The sequence below is a fragment of the Sylvia atricapilla genome, chromosome 17 (assembly GCF_009819655.1).
Source record: "Sylvia atricapilla isolate bSylAtr1 chromosome 17, bSylAtr1.pri, whole genome shotgun sequence".
Classification (NCBI taxonomy): domain Eukaryota; kingdom Metazoa; phylum Chordata; class Aves; order Passeriformes; family Sylviidae; genus Sylvia; species Sylvia atricapilla.
The window spans coordinates 154,603-167,832 of NC_089156.1; the positions used below are offsets into that span (position 1 = coordinate 154,603).

At 50.9% G+C, this 13,230-nt stretch overlaps 1 protein-coding gene across 1 annotated transcript in view; it reads right to left on the reverse strand.

Annotated features, from left to right (window-relative positions):
* Window positions 1-8,290: 8,290 nt before the first annotated feature.
* POLE (DNA polymerase epsilon, catalytic subunit) overlaps window positions 8,291-13,230 on the reverse strand; it is a 35,369-nt gene continuing 30,429 nt past the window's right edge. The window contains exons 37-48 of the mRNA XM_066331107.1: window positions 12,881-13,101; window positions 12,105-12,309; window positions 11,511-11,684; window positions 11,126-11,251; window positions 10,698-10,830; window positions 10,415-10,604; window positions 10,193-10,324; window positions 9,892-10,085; window positions 9,486-9,686; window positions 9,074-9,199; window positions 8,859-8,948; window positions 8,291-8,652 (exon numbers count right to left, since the gene is read on the reverse strand). Of these exons, the coding sequence (XP_066187204.1) occupies window positions 8,539-8,652; window positions 8,859-8,948; window positions 9,074-9,199; window positions 9,486-9,686; window positions 9,892-10,085; window positions 10,193-10,324; window positions 10,415-10,604; window positions 10,698-10,830; window positions 11,126-11,251; window positions 11,511-11,684; window positions 12,105-12,309; window positions 12,881-13,101 (1,906 nt within the window). The 3' untranslated portion in view covers window positions 8,291-8,538. The remainder of the gene's footprint in view (window positions 8,653-8,858; window positions 8,949-9,073; window positions 9,200-9,485; window positions 9,687-9,891; window positions 10,086-10,192; window positions 10,325-10,414; window positions 10,605-10,697; window positions 10,831-11,125; window positions 11,252-11,510; window positions 11,685-12,104; window positions 12,310-12,880; window positions 13,102-13,230) is intronic.

Here is a 13,230-nt window from a genome sequence, read left to right on the forward strand (position 1 = left end):
GTCTCAGGACATACACAGAGAGGAAGAAGACAAAGAGGAATACTTGCACGTGTTGAGAACCAGGGAATCCAACCAGGATAAACTTCACTTGGGTTGACTTCTGTTGCACAGCAGAACTTGTGTTGTGCAGCCTGAAACAGCAAATCCCACAGACTGCAGGGGCTAGGCATGCAGAAAAGCAGAGGCAACTATGGACAAACCTGATTCACTCTCCCTTGGTCTTGAGGGGAACAAGGCCAACTTACATTCAGAGCATAAATGTCACAGAGGCTGATATTGCTTCAGACTATCATGGCCTTAGCACTTTCATATGGGGCGATGATGGGACAATGATGTCTTCTTCATCAGGGCTGGTCATAGTCAAGGGAGAGAAACGGGCACTTCCAGGCTGCAGCTGCTTCCCCACCAAACCCTTTACTGCTGCTGGCTAATGAATCATGTCTCAGCCTGGATCTCTGCTCCCCAGCTATGAGGAGACATCATGGACTGTATCAGACAGAGGAACTTGTGATGGAAATAAATCAGCTCTTGATGCCTGTAATGAGCTGGGCAGAACATGAGCAAGGTCAACATCTGCTCTCTAAAAGATCAGGGTAAAGAAATTAGGAGAGAAACAATCCTCGGTATTTAACAATGACTATTCTTCCCCAGCCTTTCCCTAAGATAACCTAAAGTTGAAAGGGATTTAAGATTTTGAAGATATGCTCCAAGTAAGAAGACAGGAAAAAACCCCAGAAATAAGGGGAAAAAAATATCAGTTCAATTTTCGGTTCAGGTTGTAAAAGCTTTGCCAAAAAACCCAGTTCTTTTCATGGCTGCAAATTTTCTCATCTCATCCATCAGTTTATATGCCCATTCTTTATGCCTGCACATACCAAACCCTCCATTCCTCTCCTCTCCCTGCCTTTTAAACAGCAATCTATTCACCTATTTTTAATCTATTGACTGGAAGATCTGAGATTGTGCTGTGAACTTCATCCAGGCCAAGTGCACAAGTGGATAGGACAGTGTTACTTAATTCCTTTGCCTAAACCCCTGGAGTAACTCTCTGCTGAGAACTACACTCTTCTCCAATTACGGTGACCTGAAATCAGGGACATGTTTGTGCTGTCCATGGGGATCAGGAAATTTTCCACCTCACTCCCCCAGTGGTGTTTTTGTTTGGTTGGTTGGTTGGGTTTTTGTGTGGTTTTTTTGTAGTTTTTGGTTTTGGTTTTGTTTTGTTTTGTGGGGGTTTTTTGTCTGAATAGCATTTGTGTTTGTCCAAGGGTGAAAAGAGTTGTGTTCACTTTCAGGAGTTCCCATCTTTGCCAGGGACTTGGAACAGAAGTGATTACAAATCTCTTAGATTTGACAAAATTGTAGAGAATAATGTTGCAAAACTGCAACAAGATTACAGAGTTAATAGAAGACCTTTTAGAAGAGAAGGTAGCTTTGCTTTAAAACTGAACTGAAGAAGAAAGATTTTTCCCTCATGCACATTCCTTCTGTCTGGCTTCCTAGTCTTCAGGGAAGGTGTCTCCAAGGAAACTGCCCAACAGCGAGATCCCATGATGTCAGCGTTCACATCTTCTGTGAGGCTTCCAGATCCCTTGTGATGACACTCAAGCTGAGGAATGCCAGGCTTTCCATCACTCTCACACTTCCTGGGCTCTTCCTAGGGTGGCAGTCATGTTCAGGTTTTGAGTCTCCCTTCTGGTACCTCTCAGGTACAGGCACCTCTCCCAGAGCATTGTGACTCCCTTCTCTGAGACAGACCAGCTTTGCTGTTCTTTGCCTTCTTGTCTGGGTGTGTTATAATTCCTGCCAAGTTCTTTACCTTCCCAACATCAACACTTAATGGCTTAAGGATATCTTCCAGTCTGAGACCAGACTGTTTTATTCACCCCACCCCTTTCCCCTGCACCCCCCCCTCCCCTCCCCAGTCCTTCCCTGCTCTATTAGCCAGATATCCTGAGAAGCTGCACTTGACATGCAGGGATCTTTTGCTGGGCTGCTAATCTGGCTGCCATCAGCATGTGCTGCTTTTGGAAGTATTCTGCTTTTTGTTTCTCATGATGCTTCCACAGCTGTACATGACCATTCCTTCAACCCTATGAGAAGCCAACAATGCAAATAAATAAGCACCATCCTGGTGATCAAGAAAAGATTTTGGCTCACTTGTTCAACTGTCTGTTTCTAGGCAGTCACTGAAGCTGGAAATGATCAGTTTTCAGGGTTGATTTTGTCATGATTTTGGGTAGATTTCACTGCGGAAACACCTTGATGAAAGGCTGTTAAACATATTAACACGTTATTCTTAGGCTTGAGAGAGGTTGAAGATGGGACTCACCTGTATTTAGTCTTCAAAACCTGATGCTGACTGAGCTTACAGCAACATGGTGGTTTCCATGGCTTGAAAACACTGTTCCATTTCTGGGAGCCTTACAGGGGAGACAGAAGCTGGAGAAAAGATGTTAGCCACCCAGAAAAGCCTCTGGTGAGGAGAGGTTCAGGGATAAAAGGGTCCAGTGTCAGAGATTTCCAGCTGAGCAGCACCACTCTAGTTGTGGGGTCTGGTGAGCTGGGAATCGCTCTGGGTACGGATGAGCTTTTGCACAAAATAGGTAGGAACCTTATCTTTGGGCCAGACTTCCAGTGACCTGCAAGGGGATACCCTTAGTACTGAGAGATACTATTTTATCCTGTGAGTCATGTGAAGGGACCCTCTGAGGGTTGTCATGGTCTGTAGGTCCTACTGCATCCCTAAAACTCTGCATATACCACAGGTAGAGCAGCAGTTTCTGAGTGCTGTCCTAAGAGAGGGGGCTGTTGGGGTGAAACACATAAGGAAGCCTGACCTGTTCACAGCCCTGAGAGCTTCTGCTGCTGGCACCACCAGAGGAGGACTGCTTCCACATGTCACGGCCTTATTTCTGCTCCCCTTTGGTCAGTGTCTGCCCACAGCCTTCTGCTAACCAGAGGGACTCTTTGGCTGAGGGGTGGCAGAAAGGGTCACCCTTTGGGGTGGGACTGCCACCTGTCCCTGGCCTGTCCCTCTCTCCATTCTGTCACCCAGAAGCTTGTGCCTCTGATTTGCCTAATTGAAATCTGCCTGCAGGGACACCTTGATGTCCTGGAACAGCTTTATCACTATCAGCTCTTAGCACACCTTGTTAAAACATCCTTACGCCACCTCACCTCACACAGTGTGATTTACCTCCAGGAGTTTCAGAGTGCAGGAACTATGGTGAGCTCATTCTTGCCTGAAACTCTTCACAGAGCCAGAGCCAGGATGGTAGGTGAGCCTGTCTTCTGGGATGGGCTCCAGGAATCATGGCTTTAATGAACACAAGAGGAAACTGTTTCTTTGACAGTTTAAGCTTGAGAAGCTGGTCTGTGTCAAATGAGCATGATCCATCTCTGCTTCCTCTGGGGAATCTGACACTGTCCCATGTGAGGTAGCACAACAGTCCCTGAGGCAAATTAGTTTCTGGGCAGCCTCGAGCCAGTCATTTTCCTGCTCAGGCAACAAGGACTAAGCTGTATCTGGTGAGATCTCCTCTGTCACTGACCCCTGACAGAGCACAACAGAACACAGCCTGGGAAAGTCCTGTGAGGGCTTCAGGTCCGTCCAATGCCTTTTCTGTAAGCTTACCTGCATTAGGGGTGTCCTGGTTCTAGCCATTTCTGCAGTAGCCAGGAGCAGGCATGTCCAGCACCCTGATGATATTTTATACACCTCATGTCATTGCTGGGGGCAGGGGAAAGGGACTGTCTTCAGAGAAGGGCTTTCTTCCAGCTGAGAAAACATCTGTTGTATCTATTAGTGGGGAGTTTTCCCATGTGAATAAATTAGTATTGTTGCTGCTACTGTCCATTTTCTTATCTCCTTGCTGTTTCCAGTGAATTGTTCTTATCTCAACCTGGTATCTTCACCCTTTGTACCTCCAGTTGGAGAGGGGAGGGGCGTATGGTATTAATGGGACTACTACCTTGGAGAATACAATTTATAAACCATGACAACAGCATTAGGAGAAATCAAAATATATCAAAAGCCATGCCATGTTTAAAAAAAACCCACCCAAAATTCAATGTTTTTCATCCAACCCTAAATTACCTGTAAATCAGCCTGATGTAGGTGGACATGCAGTCAAGAGACACAAACAAACAGGGATACATGAACATGGGAGAATGGACAGGTATCTGAGTTGAATTACAGATAAGAATCAGTAGAGGAAATCCGGCCAAGGATTTGACAGGTAGGACAGACCTCAGAAAGAGGCAAAGTGACTGATGAATCATTAACAGAGAGACCTCTAGGTAGTGGCTGTGTGACAGTGTCATTGTGAGGACAGCAGAGAAGGAGGGCTGAGCCAGCTGAAGCCACAGCATGCACACAGATATTTGGATTTCTGTCTGGAAAATTCCTTTACAGAATTATGGGCAACACTTGCAAGTTGTGCATCCATTGTGGAAAATAATTTTAGAGGAGAAAGCAAATAATGTAATTAAATATAAAGCAAAATATTTTTTTTTATTTTAACTGGCACAGGCATTCTTTTAACTTTAAGAAAGCATCTTGTCCTTTAAGCAAGTGGTCTTCTTTTTAATTTATCATCTATCAGCAGTCCTGGCTCACCAGGGGCTTGGTAAATGTGATGTCCTTCTACAAAAAGGATGAAAAGGAAGATCTCCAGGCCTGACTCTGGTGGCTGGGAAGGCTGTGGAACAGATAGATCATTCTGAGCACTTTGCTGACAACAAGGGAACAAGCCCAGGGGGAGAGGGGTGCAAACTGGCCTTTGAGGCAGAGAAGGGAGGTGAGATACTGCTTTTCATCAAGCCAATGTGCTCCCTTACACAACTGGCTCAGACCAGTTAAACCCCCCCAGCCCTGGGAAAGTAGCAGGACATTCATACCATGGACTGAGGGTTTTCATCCCTTCCGATGGGACATAACTGGCTCAACCACGCTGATGTGAGAGGAGGCTTTTATGTCTTAGAAGGTGTCATAAACCATCCAAGATCCTTGAAGTGCCCCTGGACTCATTTCTGGGGCTGTTGACCAGAGGACCATGCATGATCCACAGTGCTGCAAACATCCACTGTTGCATCAGACAGATACAAGACACAGTCCTCCAAAAGAGAAAGATCATCTTGGAGGTCTCCCTGGGAGGTATCTGGGGCTGCTACCCATGACCACAGGGCACTGTAAGAAGTGGGAGGAATCTCAGGTGGATCCCAGAAGAGAGATCATTCCAAATGAGAAATGGTCACCCCAGGTCGCTTTCCTTGGAGGAGCCTTGAGCTGCTACTAGGTTCTCAGTGGACAAAAGTAGCTGTGTAAAGCCCTCAGGAGATGCCTGGGAGGAGTCTTGGGTATGTCCTTGAGGATGTAGTTCCCATGAACAGGGAAGAATCATCTTGGATACTTTCCCTGGAGAAATCTGGGGCTGCTCTCTGGGATTTCAGGTGCTGACAAAAAAGACAGAAGGACTCCAGAAGATGCATGGGAGGTGCCTCGTGTGGAACAGAGGAGATGCAATTTCCACAAAGAGAGAAAAAACATCTTGAGCAGCTTCTCTAGAGGAGTATGGGGATGCTGCCTGAGATATCAAGTGCCTAAATTAGAGATGAAAATACTGGGAGATGCCTGCGAGAAGTTGCAGGGAGATTCCAGCAGATACATTTTTGTTAAAAAAAAAAAAAAAATCTCAGGTTGTAGGAGTCTGGGATTGCTACTCAGGATGTCAGGATTTATCACTATTAGTGAAAAGACTCTGTGAGATGCTTGGAAGGAGTCTCAGCTGGATCCCCAGAGAGCTTCTCCCAAAGAGCAAAACATCACAGGTGGCTTCCCAGGAGCAGTCTGGGTCTGCTACCTGGGATTTAAGGTCTTGAAATCACAGATCCAAAGGCCCCAGGAGGTGACAGGGAGGAGTCTTGGGGTCATCCAGGATAGCTCCCTCCAGAACAGATCAAACATCGCCAGTAGCTTCCTTGGGGCAGCCTTGGACTGCTACCCAGGGCATCATGACTTTAGTTAGTAGAAGTAAAAATCTATCCGAACTCTGGCCAGCCCGGCTCAGATGAATGCAGCCGAAATCAGTCCCGCTGAAGTCAGCCGAAAGCCGTCAAATCCATCCGAACGCAGGCGAGCCCAGCCCGGCCGAGCCGATCTCCCGGAGCCGGCCGTGCAGCGCCCCCTGCGGACGGAGCGGCTCCTGCAGCCGAGGCCCCGGCCCAAGGCCACGGCAGCCAGAGGGGTGATTGTGCGGGAAGCGGGCATCAGGCGCAGCAGAAGCACGGTGCAGTCACTCCGGGGTGGCCTCCGGTGTGAGCCGGGTAACGGGAGGGGACAGAGGAGCAGAGCATCCCCCTGCGTGCCTCACACCGGGAGTGAGAGAACCCATTCCACTACGACTGCAGTGCTGCTCCATCCTGCCTCCGTGTCTGCCCAGCCCAGAGCTCTTCCCCCTTTTGGGGATCTTCCAAGGACTCTAGAGCTACTCCCTGGCACCCAGTCAGTGCTTTTCCTAGAATCATGGAATATCCTGAGCTGGAAGGAACACACAAAAGACTCATCAAGTCCTAGTTCTGGCCCTGCCCAGACAGCCCACCAATCCCACCCTGTGCACCCGAGAGCGTTGTATAAACACTACTGGAGCTTTGGCAGCCTCGAGGCAGTGCCCATTCTCTGGGGAGCCTGGGCAGTGCCCAGCACCAGCATCCTCCGGGGGAAGAACCTTTCCCTGATCTCCAGCCTGACCTTTGCCAGGCACAGCTTCAGCTCTTCCCTCAGGTCCTGTCCCTGCTCAGAGAGCAGAGATCAGTGCAGGCCCTGCAAGAAGAGCTGCAGCCCCCTGGTGAGTGTCGTCCTGATTTTTCAGCCTTTTGATGTTTTTACATTTCTGTACTAGAGTTCTCATGCTTGTAACATAAAGACTTAAGTTTTATAAATAATGCATTCCTTTCCAGGGGGAAGGACAAACTGATAGACTTTTGGTTTGACCAGTGGGGTCAAAAAAGTGTCAACCTCATCGCCCAGTTGCTGGTTGAAGTCCAAACCCTATTTGAACCCTAAACCAAAATAAACTTCCCTTTTTCTCATCTCACAACTTGAAAGTGTGAGTGTGGTCTTTCGGTGTCCATCTGGCGACAGGTGAAGTCTGAATAAACCAAATGTCCTCAGCTGCTTTATCTATGACTTGACATCTAGACCCTCTACCATCCTCACAGCCTTCATTGGATGCTTTCTAATTAATAGATTTACGATCTTGTATTGAGATGCCCAAAAGCTCTTGGTGCCACAAGTATGCCATGGCTGCGGTGGTCCTGTGCCCATTGAAATGCATGGCTGTGGTGGGTTCATGCACTTTGGGATGCTGTGCCCATGGCATGTGGGGGCTGATGGTCCCTGCTGCTGTGTGGGCTCAGTGTGATCATCAGACATAAGTCCAAACTGGACTTGTCTGAACTCCGGTGCAGCCCATGCTCTTCCTCCCACTGTCTCCACCCTGAAAGGACTTTGGCTTCCCTGGCAACAGCTACAGGTGATGGCCCACCATCACAATGCCCATTAGTCTCCTCCTTAGATGGTTCCTCAGTGAGCGGACATGACCCTGGGGTTGCTCCAGCCTCACATCATCCCATCCCATCCCATCCCAGGTACCACGACAGCAGGAAAAATCACGGTGTAAAGGTGGATAATGTGTGCTCTGCCTGAAACCATCAGCAGTCCCCAGTTCTGAGGGACCTGCTGCCTCCACGAAGAGCACCACATATGGATGAGTGGGACATGTCCTACAGCTCACCTGCCACCACTGCCAGCCCCAGGCTGTCAGTAAACCCCACCTAGGGCTGTTCACTGCAGTGAAATGGAGGGACATGGGGATTAGAGCTGGTGGCTGTGTCCTCATCCTCCAGCCCCGCACTGCCATGGTAGGGAGGTGTACAGCCTCCAGCCATGGGCTGCTGCAGAGATGTGTATAGGGTCTCAGGCCCCCCACCTCAGTGGACAGACCCACTAATACCTTAATGAGACCTGACAAGTGCTTGGGCCAAGCCTGCCCAAGTGCTTTAGCACAGGCAAGTCATCCCACCGTAGCCAGCTGCCCACAGGCAGGACCTGGTGGCAGGTGTGGGCAGCACCTGTGTGCACTGCCAGCCTCATGCTGGCAAGGGCTGGGCTGAGGATGGGGTGAAGCCAGTGGTACCACAGCCACCAGTATGCCCCAGCCCGTCAGTGGTACCACAGCCACTTGGCACCCGCAGCCCGATTCCTCCCTCCCTAAAAACTACACCTTCCTTCTAGTACTCATTTATTTACAGAAACTAAAAATTAAAACCACAGCTGGGGCCAGTACAGACCTGTGGAGCCCAGCTCCAGCCACTGGAAACCCCCAACTCCCTCACCAGGCAGCTAGGGGCAAAGACAACCCAGTTCCAAGTATGGCTCTCCCTCCCTTCCCTCACTGCAGGAGGGCTGCGCATTGTCTCTGTGGTCTGGCCCATGGATGTGAGAGCATGGAGTAGGTAGGAAGAGCAGCCCAACTCTCACTGCTGGAGTTGGAGCTTGGTGTGCATCAGCCACTCAATGGTTTCCAGCAGGTAGGCCATGCCATAGTGCCGGGCGATGTTCTGGAACACACTGACATGGTCCATGAAGGTCTGAGAAGAAGAGAACAGGGAGGGAAGGAGGCTGCCCAGCATCCTGGGCAGCCGGGGGCTCCAATGGAATGGCTGGGCAGGGCTGGCCAGAGGGCAGCCCAGGAGGTGCCAGGGGACGTGCAGTTAGAGCAGAGGCGGCACAGGGCACCTTAGGGCCCCTCACTGAGCTGCTGGGCTGGGGCTGGGCTGGGCAGGTGTTAAAGTACCTGGGAGGAGATGGTGAGGGCGAAGTCTCCAGCACAGCTGCAGTACACAGGCATGTGTGTCTCCTTCACGCCATGACACTTTTTGCACACCTGCAGGCCAAGGAGGTTCAGGTGGGTCAGGAGATGAGGCCAAGCCCCTGTGGCAGTGGCAAAGTGAATGTGTCCAGGCTCAGACAACCACAGGAATGGGCAGAGCAGGGGATTCCTGTGCTTACCAGGTCCTGCAGCACGAAGGCCATCAGCTTCTTCTGCAAGGTTTCCACCAGTGCCATCTCAATGGCATCAGTATCGTACTGCACATGGCAGTTGGGGCAGAGCCAGCCAGGCAGCACCAACCTGTCCTAGGGGCAAAAGAGAGGGAGGTGAGCACTGGAAGTCCCATGCACTGGGATGGTGGAACTTGTTTCTGGAGAGGACAGAACATTAGCCAAAGCACAAGCATGCTCAGATCCATCACATGCAGCTAGAAAAGATGAACAGAAAACTTGCTTTAGGGGAGGATGATCATGGGAAGCAGGCAGAGTGCAAAACAAAGGGGAGATAAAGCAATAAAGGGGATAAGATGATTGGCTGGCCTCCAGCACTGCTGTACTGGAGCCTCTATTGTCCCCAGGAGACAGACTGCACCTGGGAAAGGGCAGGGTCCTTGCACAGGTCCAGGTCCCTGCAGAAGTTGCAATTCCTGCAGATGACTTCAGGAAGCACATAGGAGCGGCAAGGGTCTCGAAATTGGGCTGCTTCTGAGAACTCGCCCACCTCAATGAGGCGCAGCAGGTCCCGGCGTAGTTTGTTCACCTGGTTGGTTATGTTGGCATCCAGGGAGAGGACCTGCAAGGATAAAAGCCAGGTGAGCCTAGCAGCAGAAACTGTTCTCAGCAGGACAGCTCAGATCCTTGTGACCCTCATATGGATTAAGGGCACAATAGACCAGTTGTAGATCCCTCCTATGAAAAGCTGCAGCAATGAACAAGGACCTGAATTTCAGTTCAGATCCCAATCCTCCAGCCAAGGGGCCTGGCCCATCCCCACTGACCTTGCAAACATACTTGATGAACTCCAGAGCTGGGTTGTTGAGTGGCAGGTAGGAGCCAGGCAGGACTGGGAACATGTCTGAGGGCTCTGTGGTATTCCGGGAACCAGCCATTTTCTTCTGGATCTTCTGGGTGATGGTGAAGAAGCTTTGGGTAAGCTCATTTGCCACATAATCTTGTGAGAAGGTGATCATGCCTAGAGGGGTAAAGCAGAGACCATTTGAACTGATTGGCAGCACATCGGGCAAGCAAGGTAGGTGGCTCTCTGCCTGCAGCAGGGCTGCCCCAGGGCTTGGCACTCACCAGGCATGGCCCTCAGCTCCCCCAGAGCCTCCTGGGACACCTGGCTGGTGCTCCTCCTCTTGATGGGGGTGCTCCCAGGGGCGTTATGCCGCAATTCCTCTTTCATGCTGTGGTACACAGCCACGATGTAGGCTGGGAAGACATAGGCAAGGCTCCAGCTCCTACCCAGAGCTGGCACGGGGGTAGGGCACAATGACCTCAGCATCTCTCTGTACTGCTCACCTGATATGATCATCAAGAAGTAGCTCTGGCAGGAGCCTGCCTGGGGCAGGAACTGCATGATGTTCCAGTTGTTTTCCAGCAGCTCCTCCACATCTGGCTGCTCCCCTTCCTCCTCTTCTTCCCTCGCCACCTCCTCCTCCTCTTCCTCACTCTCCTCCTCCTCCAACGCCTGCCTCTTGCTAGTGGCCTTCTGGGGGTCCCAGCAATGCCACAGTAGTCCCACATGCCCAGCCAACACCTCCCTACTCTGCTCCCAAGGGACAGGGTGCTTCCAATCTCTTACCTCCCCATAGTGGATGCGAGAATCCACTTTTCCCTTGATACCTCCATAATTTGCTGGGTCCATCCAGAGCAGGAACTCCCAGCAGTGGGAGAACGAGATGGTCAGAGAGTGGAAGATCTCCTTGGAGTGGATGCTGGAGGGAGGAAAACTACAGTCAGTCCCTGTGTCAGCATTATCTCTTCTCCATGGGACTGCGATGAGTACACTTGGAATACTGCCTAAAGAGGACAACTAGGGACAGATGGGGAGGCATGACAGCAAGAGAACTGGGAAGCTTTGTCCCTTCAGTAGCTTTGCCAAAAAAAGTAATAAATCCAGTTCTGAGGTGCATCAGAAGGCAAAAAGTCACCACCCTCCTCTCTGAGGATGAGGATCCTGGCCTTGAGCCCTGCCCCATCCCCACCACCCAGGAGCCAGGTGCACCCCACCTGTTGATGATGTACTCCATGTAGTTGATGGCATCCTCAACACGCCGCTTCTTGGTGCACAGGATGATGCGGTTGAAGTTGGCGTAGACCACAGAGGAGCCCAGGCGCTTGAACTCGGCCACCAGCCTGCAGCAGGGCACAGGGTGGGGTCAGTGGGTGGGAAAGCAATGGCCGAGGGGCAGGTGCAACCCAAAGAGGATGTGCTGAGTCAACATGCAACAACAATGGGCAAGGGAGGAGGATGATGTCCACCCAAAGAGGATGAGAGATCCATCCTACTGTCCACCTTTTTGAAGGATCACTGTAGGTGCCAACATCCTGATCACTAACATCACACCTCTCCATTCCCCATGCATCAGCCTGGCACACTTGAGACCTCACTTACTGCAGGAATAGCTTCTTCATCATGTTGTGGAGTGTGCGGTGCAGTGCTGGATCATAGAGCAGGGAGGAAGGAGAGCGGAGCCAGCGGTAAAAGTGAATGACCTGGTTGTCTGCATAGACGTTGTGGTACTGTGTAATCTCCTTCACCCAGCTCACCACCATGCTCTTCAGAATCCTGCCAGCAAGCAGAGACCAGTATCACTCCACCAGCCAACCAGCAAACCCTTCCCCCTTCCTGACAGAAACATGTTTATGGACACAATAGAGGATTTAGAACAGGAACTCCCTTGTTCAGCCCTCAGCACATGAGACACAAGGTAAATATGTGCCTCTACAACCTGGTGGAGCATGAACAAAGGAGAAAGCAACATCTCCACATATCTGCTGGCTGAGGCAACAGGCAGCTCTGAATATCTTCCAATGTGTTGGAGAAGATGCCTGCAATGCGCTTGAGGCCTGAATTTAGCCTTAGAGCACCGTAAAAGCCCTACTGCTGGGTAAAGGCTAAAGCCAGGAGGGAATGAAGCAGGACTCTGAGAGGACCTGCCAGGATGTAGACCACCTGCTCCACCTCCTACTGTTTCTCGAGCCACACCTGAAAGTGTTGGAGCAGAGGGCAGTCTCATCATAGCTGGCTGGGATGTTGGCAGCTTGGTTCCCTGTCACCATGTCCTCCAGGGATGCCTGCTGAATCACATCGAAGCTAATGTTCATGCTGGAGCCTCCTTCCATGTCATTCACGTGGTGGGACTGCAACACGGTGTTCACAGCCAGGCTCTGGATGTCCAGCTCCAGACACACTAAGAGCAGACACAACTGTCAGCAGGGAGGCAGGAAAAGGACCCAGGAACACCCTCTCTGCTGCTGCACTCAGAGGCCAAATGCTTTCAGTCATGCCTATGTGAGACTGGACCTTCACAGATGTTGATTGAACCTTGTCTTTCAACAAGACTTGGACCTACTGACCCTCTGGGACCACCAGTTTTCCTGGAGGCTGCAACACTGAACCTCAGAAGAACTCATTACACTTAAGCTGCCTAAGAGAGACCTGTACCAGCAGCACCAGTGATGACCAAGTGAGCTGTCCTTGGGCTGACAACATGGAAGGTGGTCTGCCAAGGGCCGCTGTCACTGGTCACTGGGAAAGAATCCTCATTTTGATGCCTGACCATGTTACAGGTGAGCCTTCCCTACTCCAGGACATGCTTCTAGCATCCACCTTGCTGAAACCACTGATGCTGAAACCCAAAAGCTGCTGGTTACAACTGCCACCATAGAGACTCTTTGGGAACTGCATCCAACCCTCTGCAGGACTCACAGAGCAGATCCAGCTCTGCCCCATTCAGTGCTACCACCCTCCTGCCTCTTCACCTGTGGAGTAGCAGCCAGGGTTGTTGATCTCAACTGAGGCTCTCTCATCAAACTCCATGACCAGGCGGTTGTCATCAGCCTCCTTCCCCCCCAGGTCAGGGCGGGCTGTGGGAGACAGCCACAAGAGGTGGTTGTGACGACGAAGGTGGCGTGAGAAGAATAGGTCAGAGCCAAAGGTGGAGATGTCATCAGGGAGGTTTCCAATGGGAATGTGGTAGTACCTGAGGCATAGAGACATCAGTGGTCACTGGCATAAGTATGGCTGCAGGGAAAATGGGAACCCTGACCATCCCCTCAAGGGACGAGGCAGCTCCTGTGGTCCCACTGAGGACATGGCAGCCTCAGAGGAA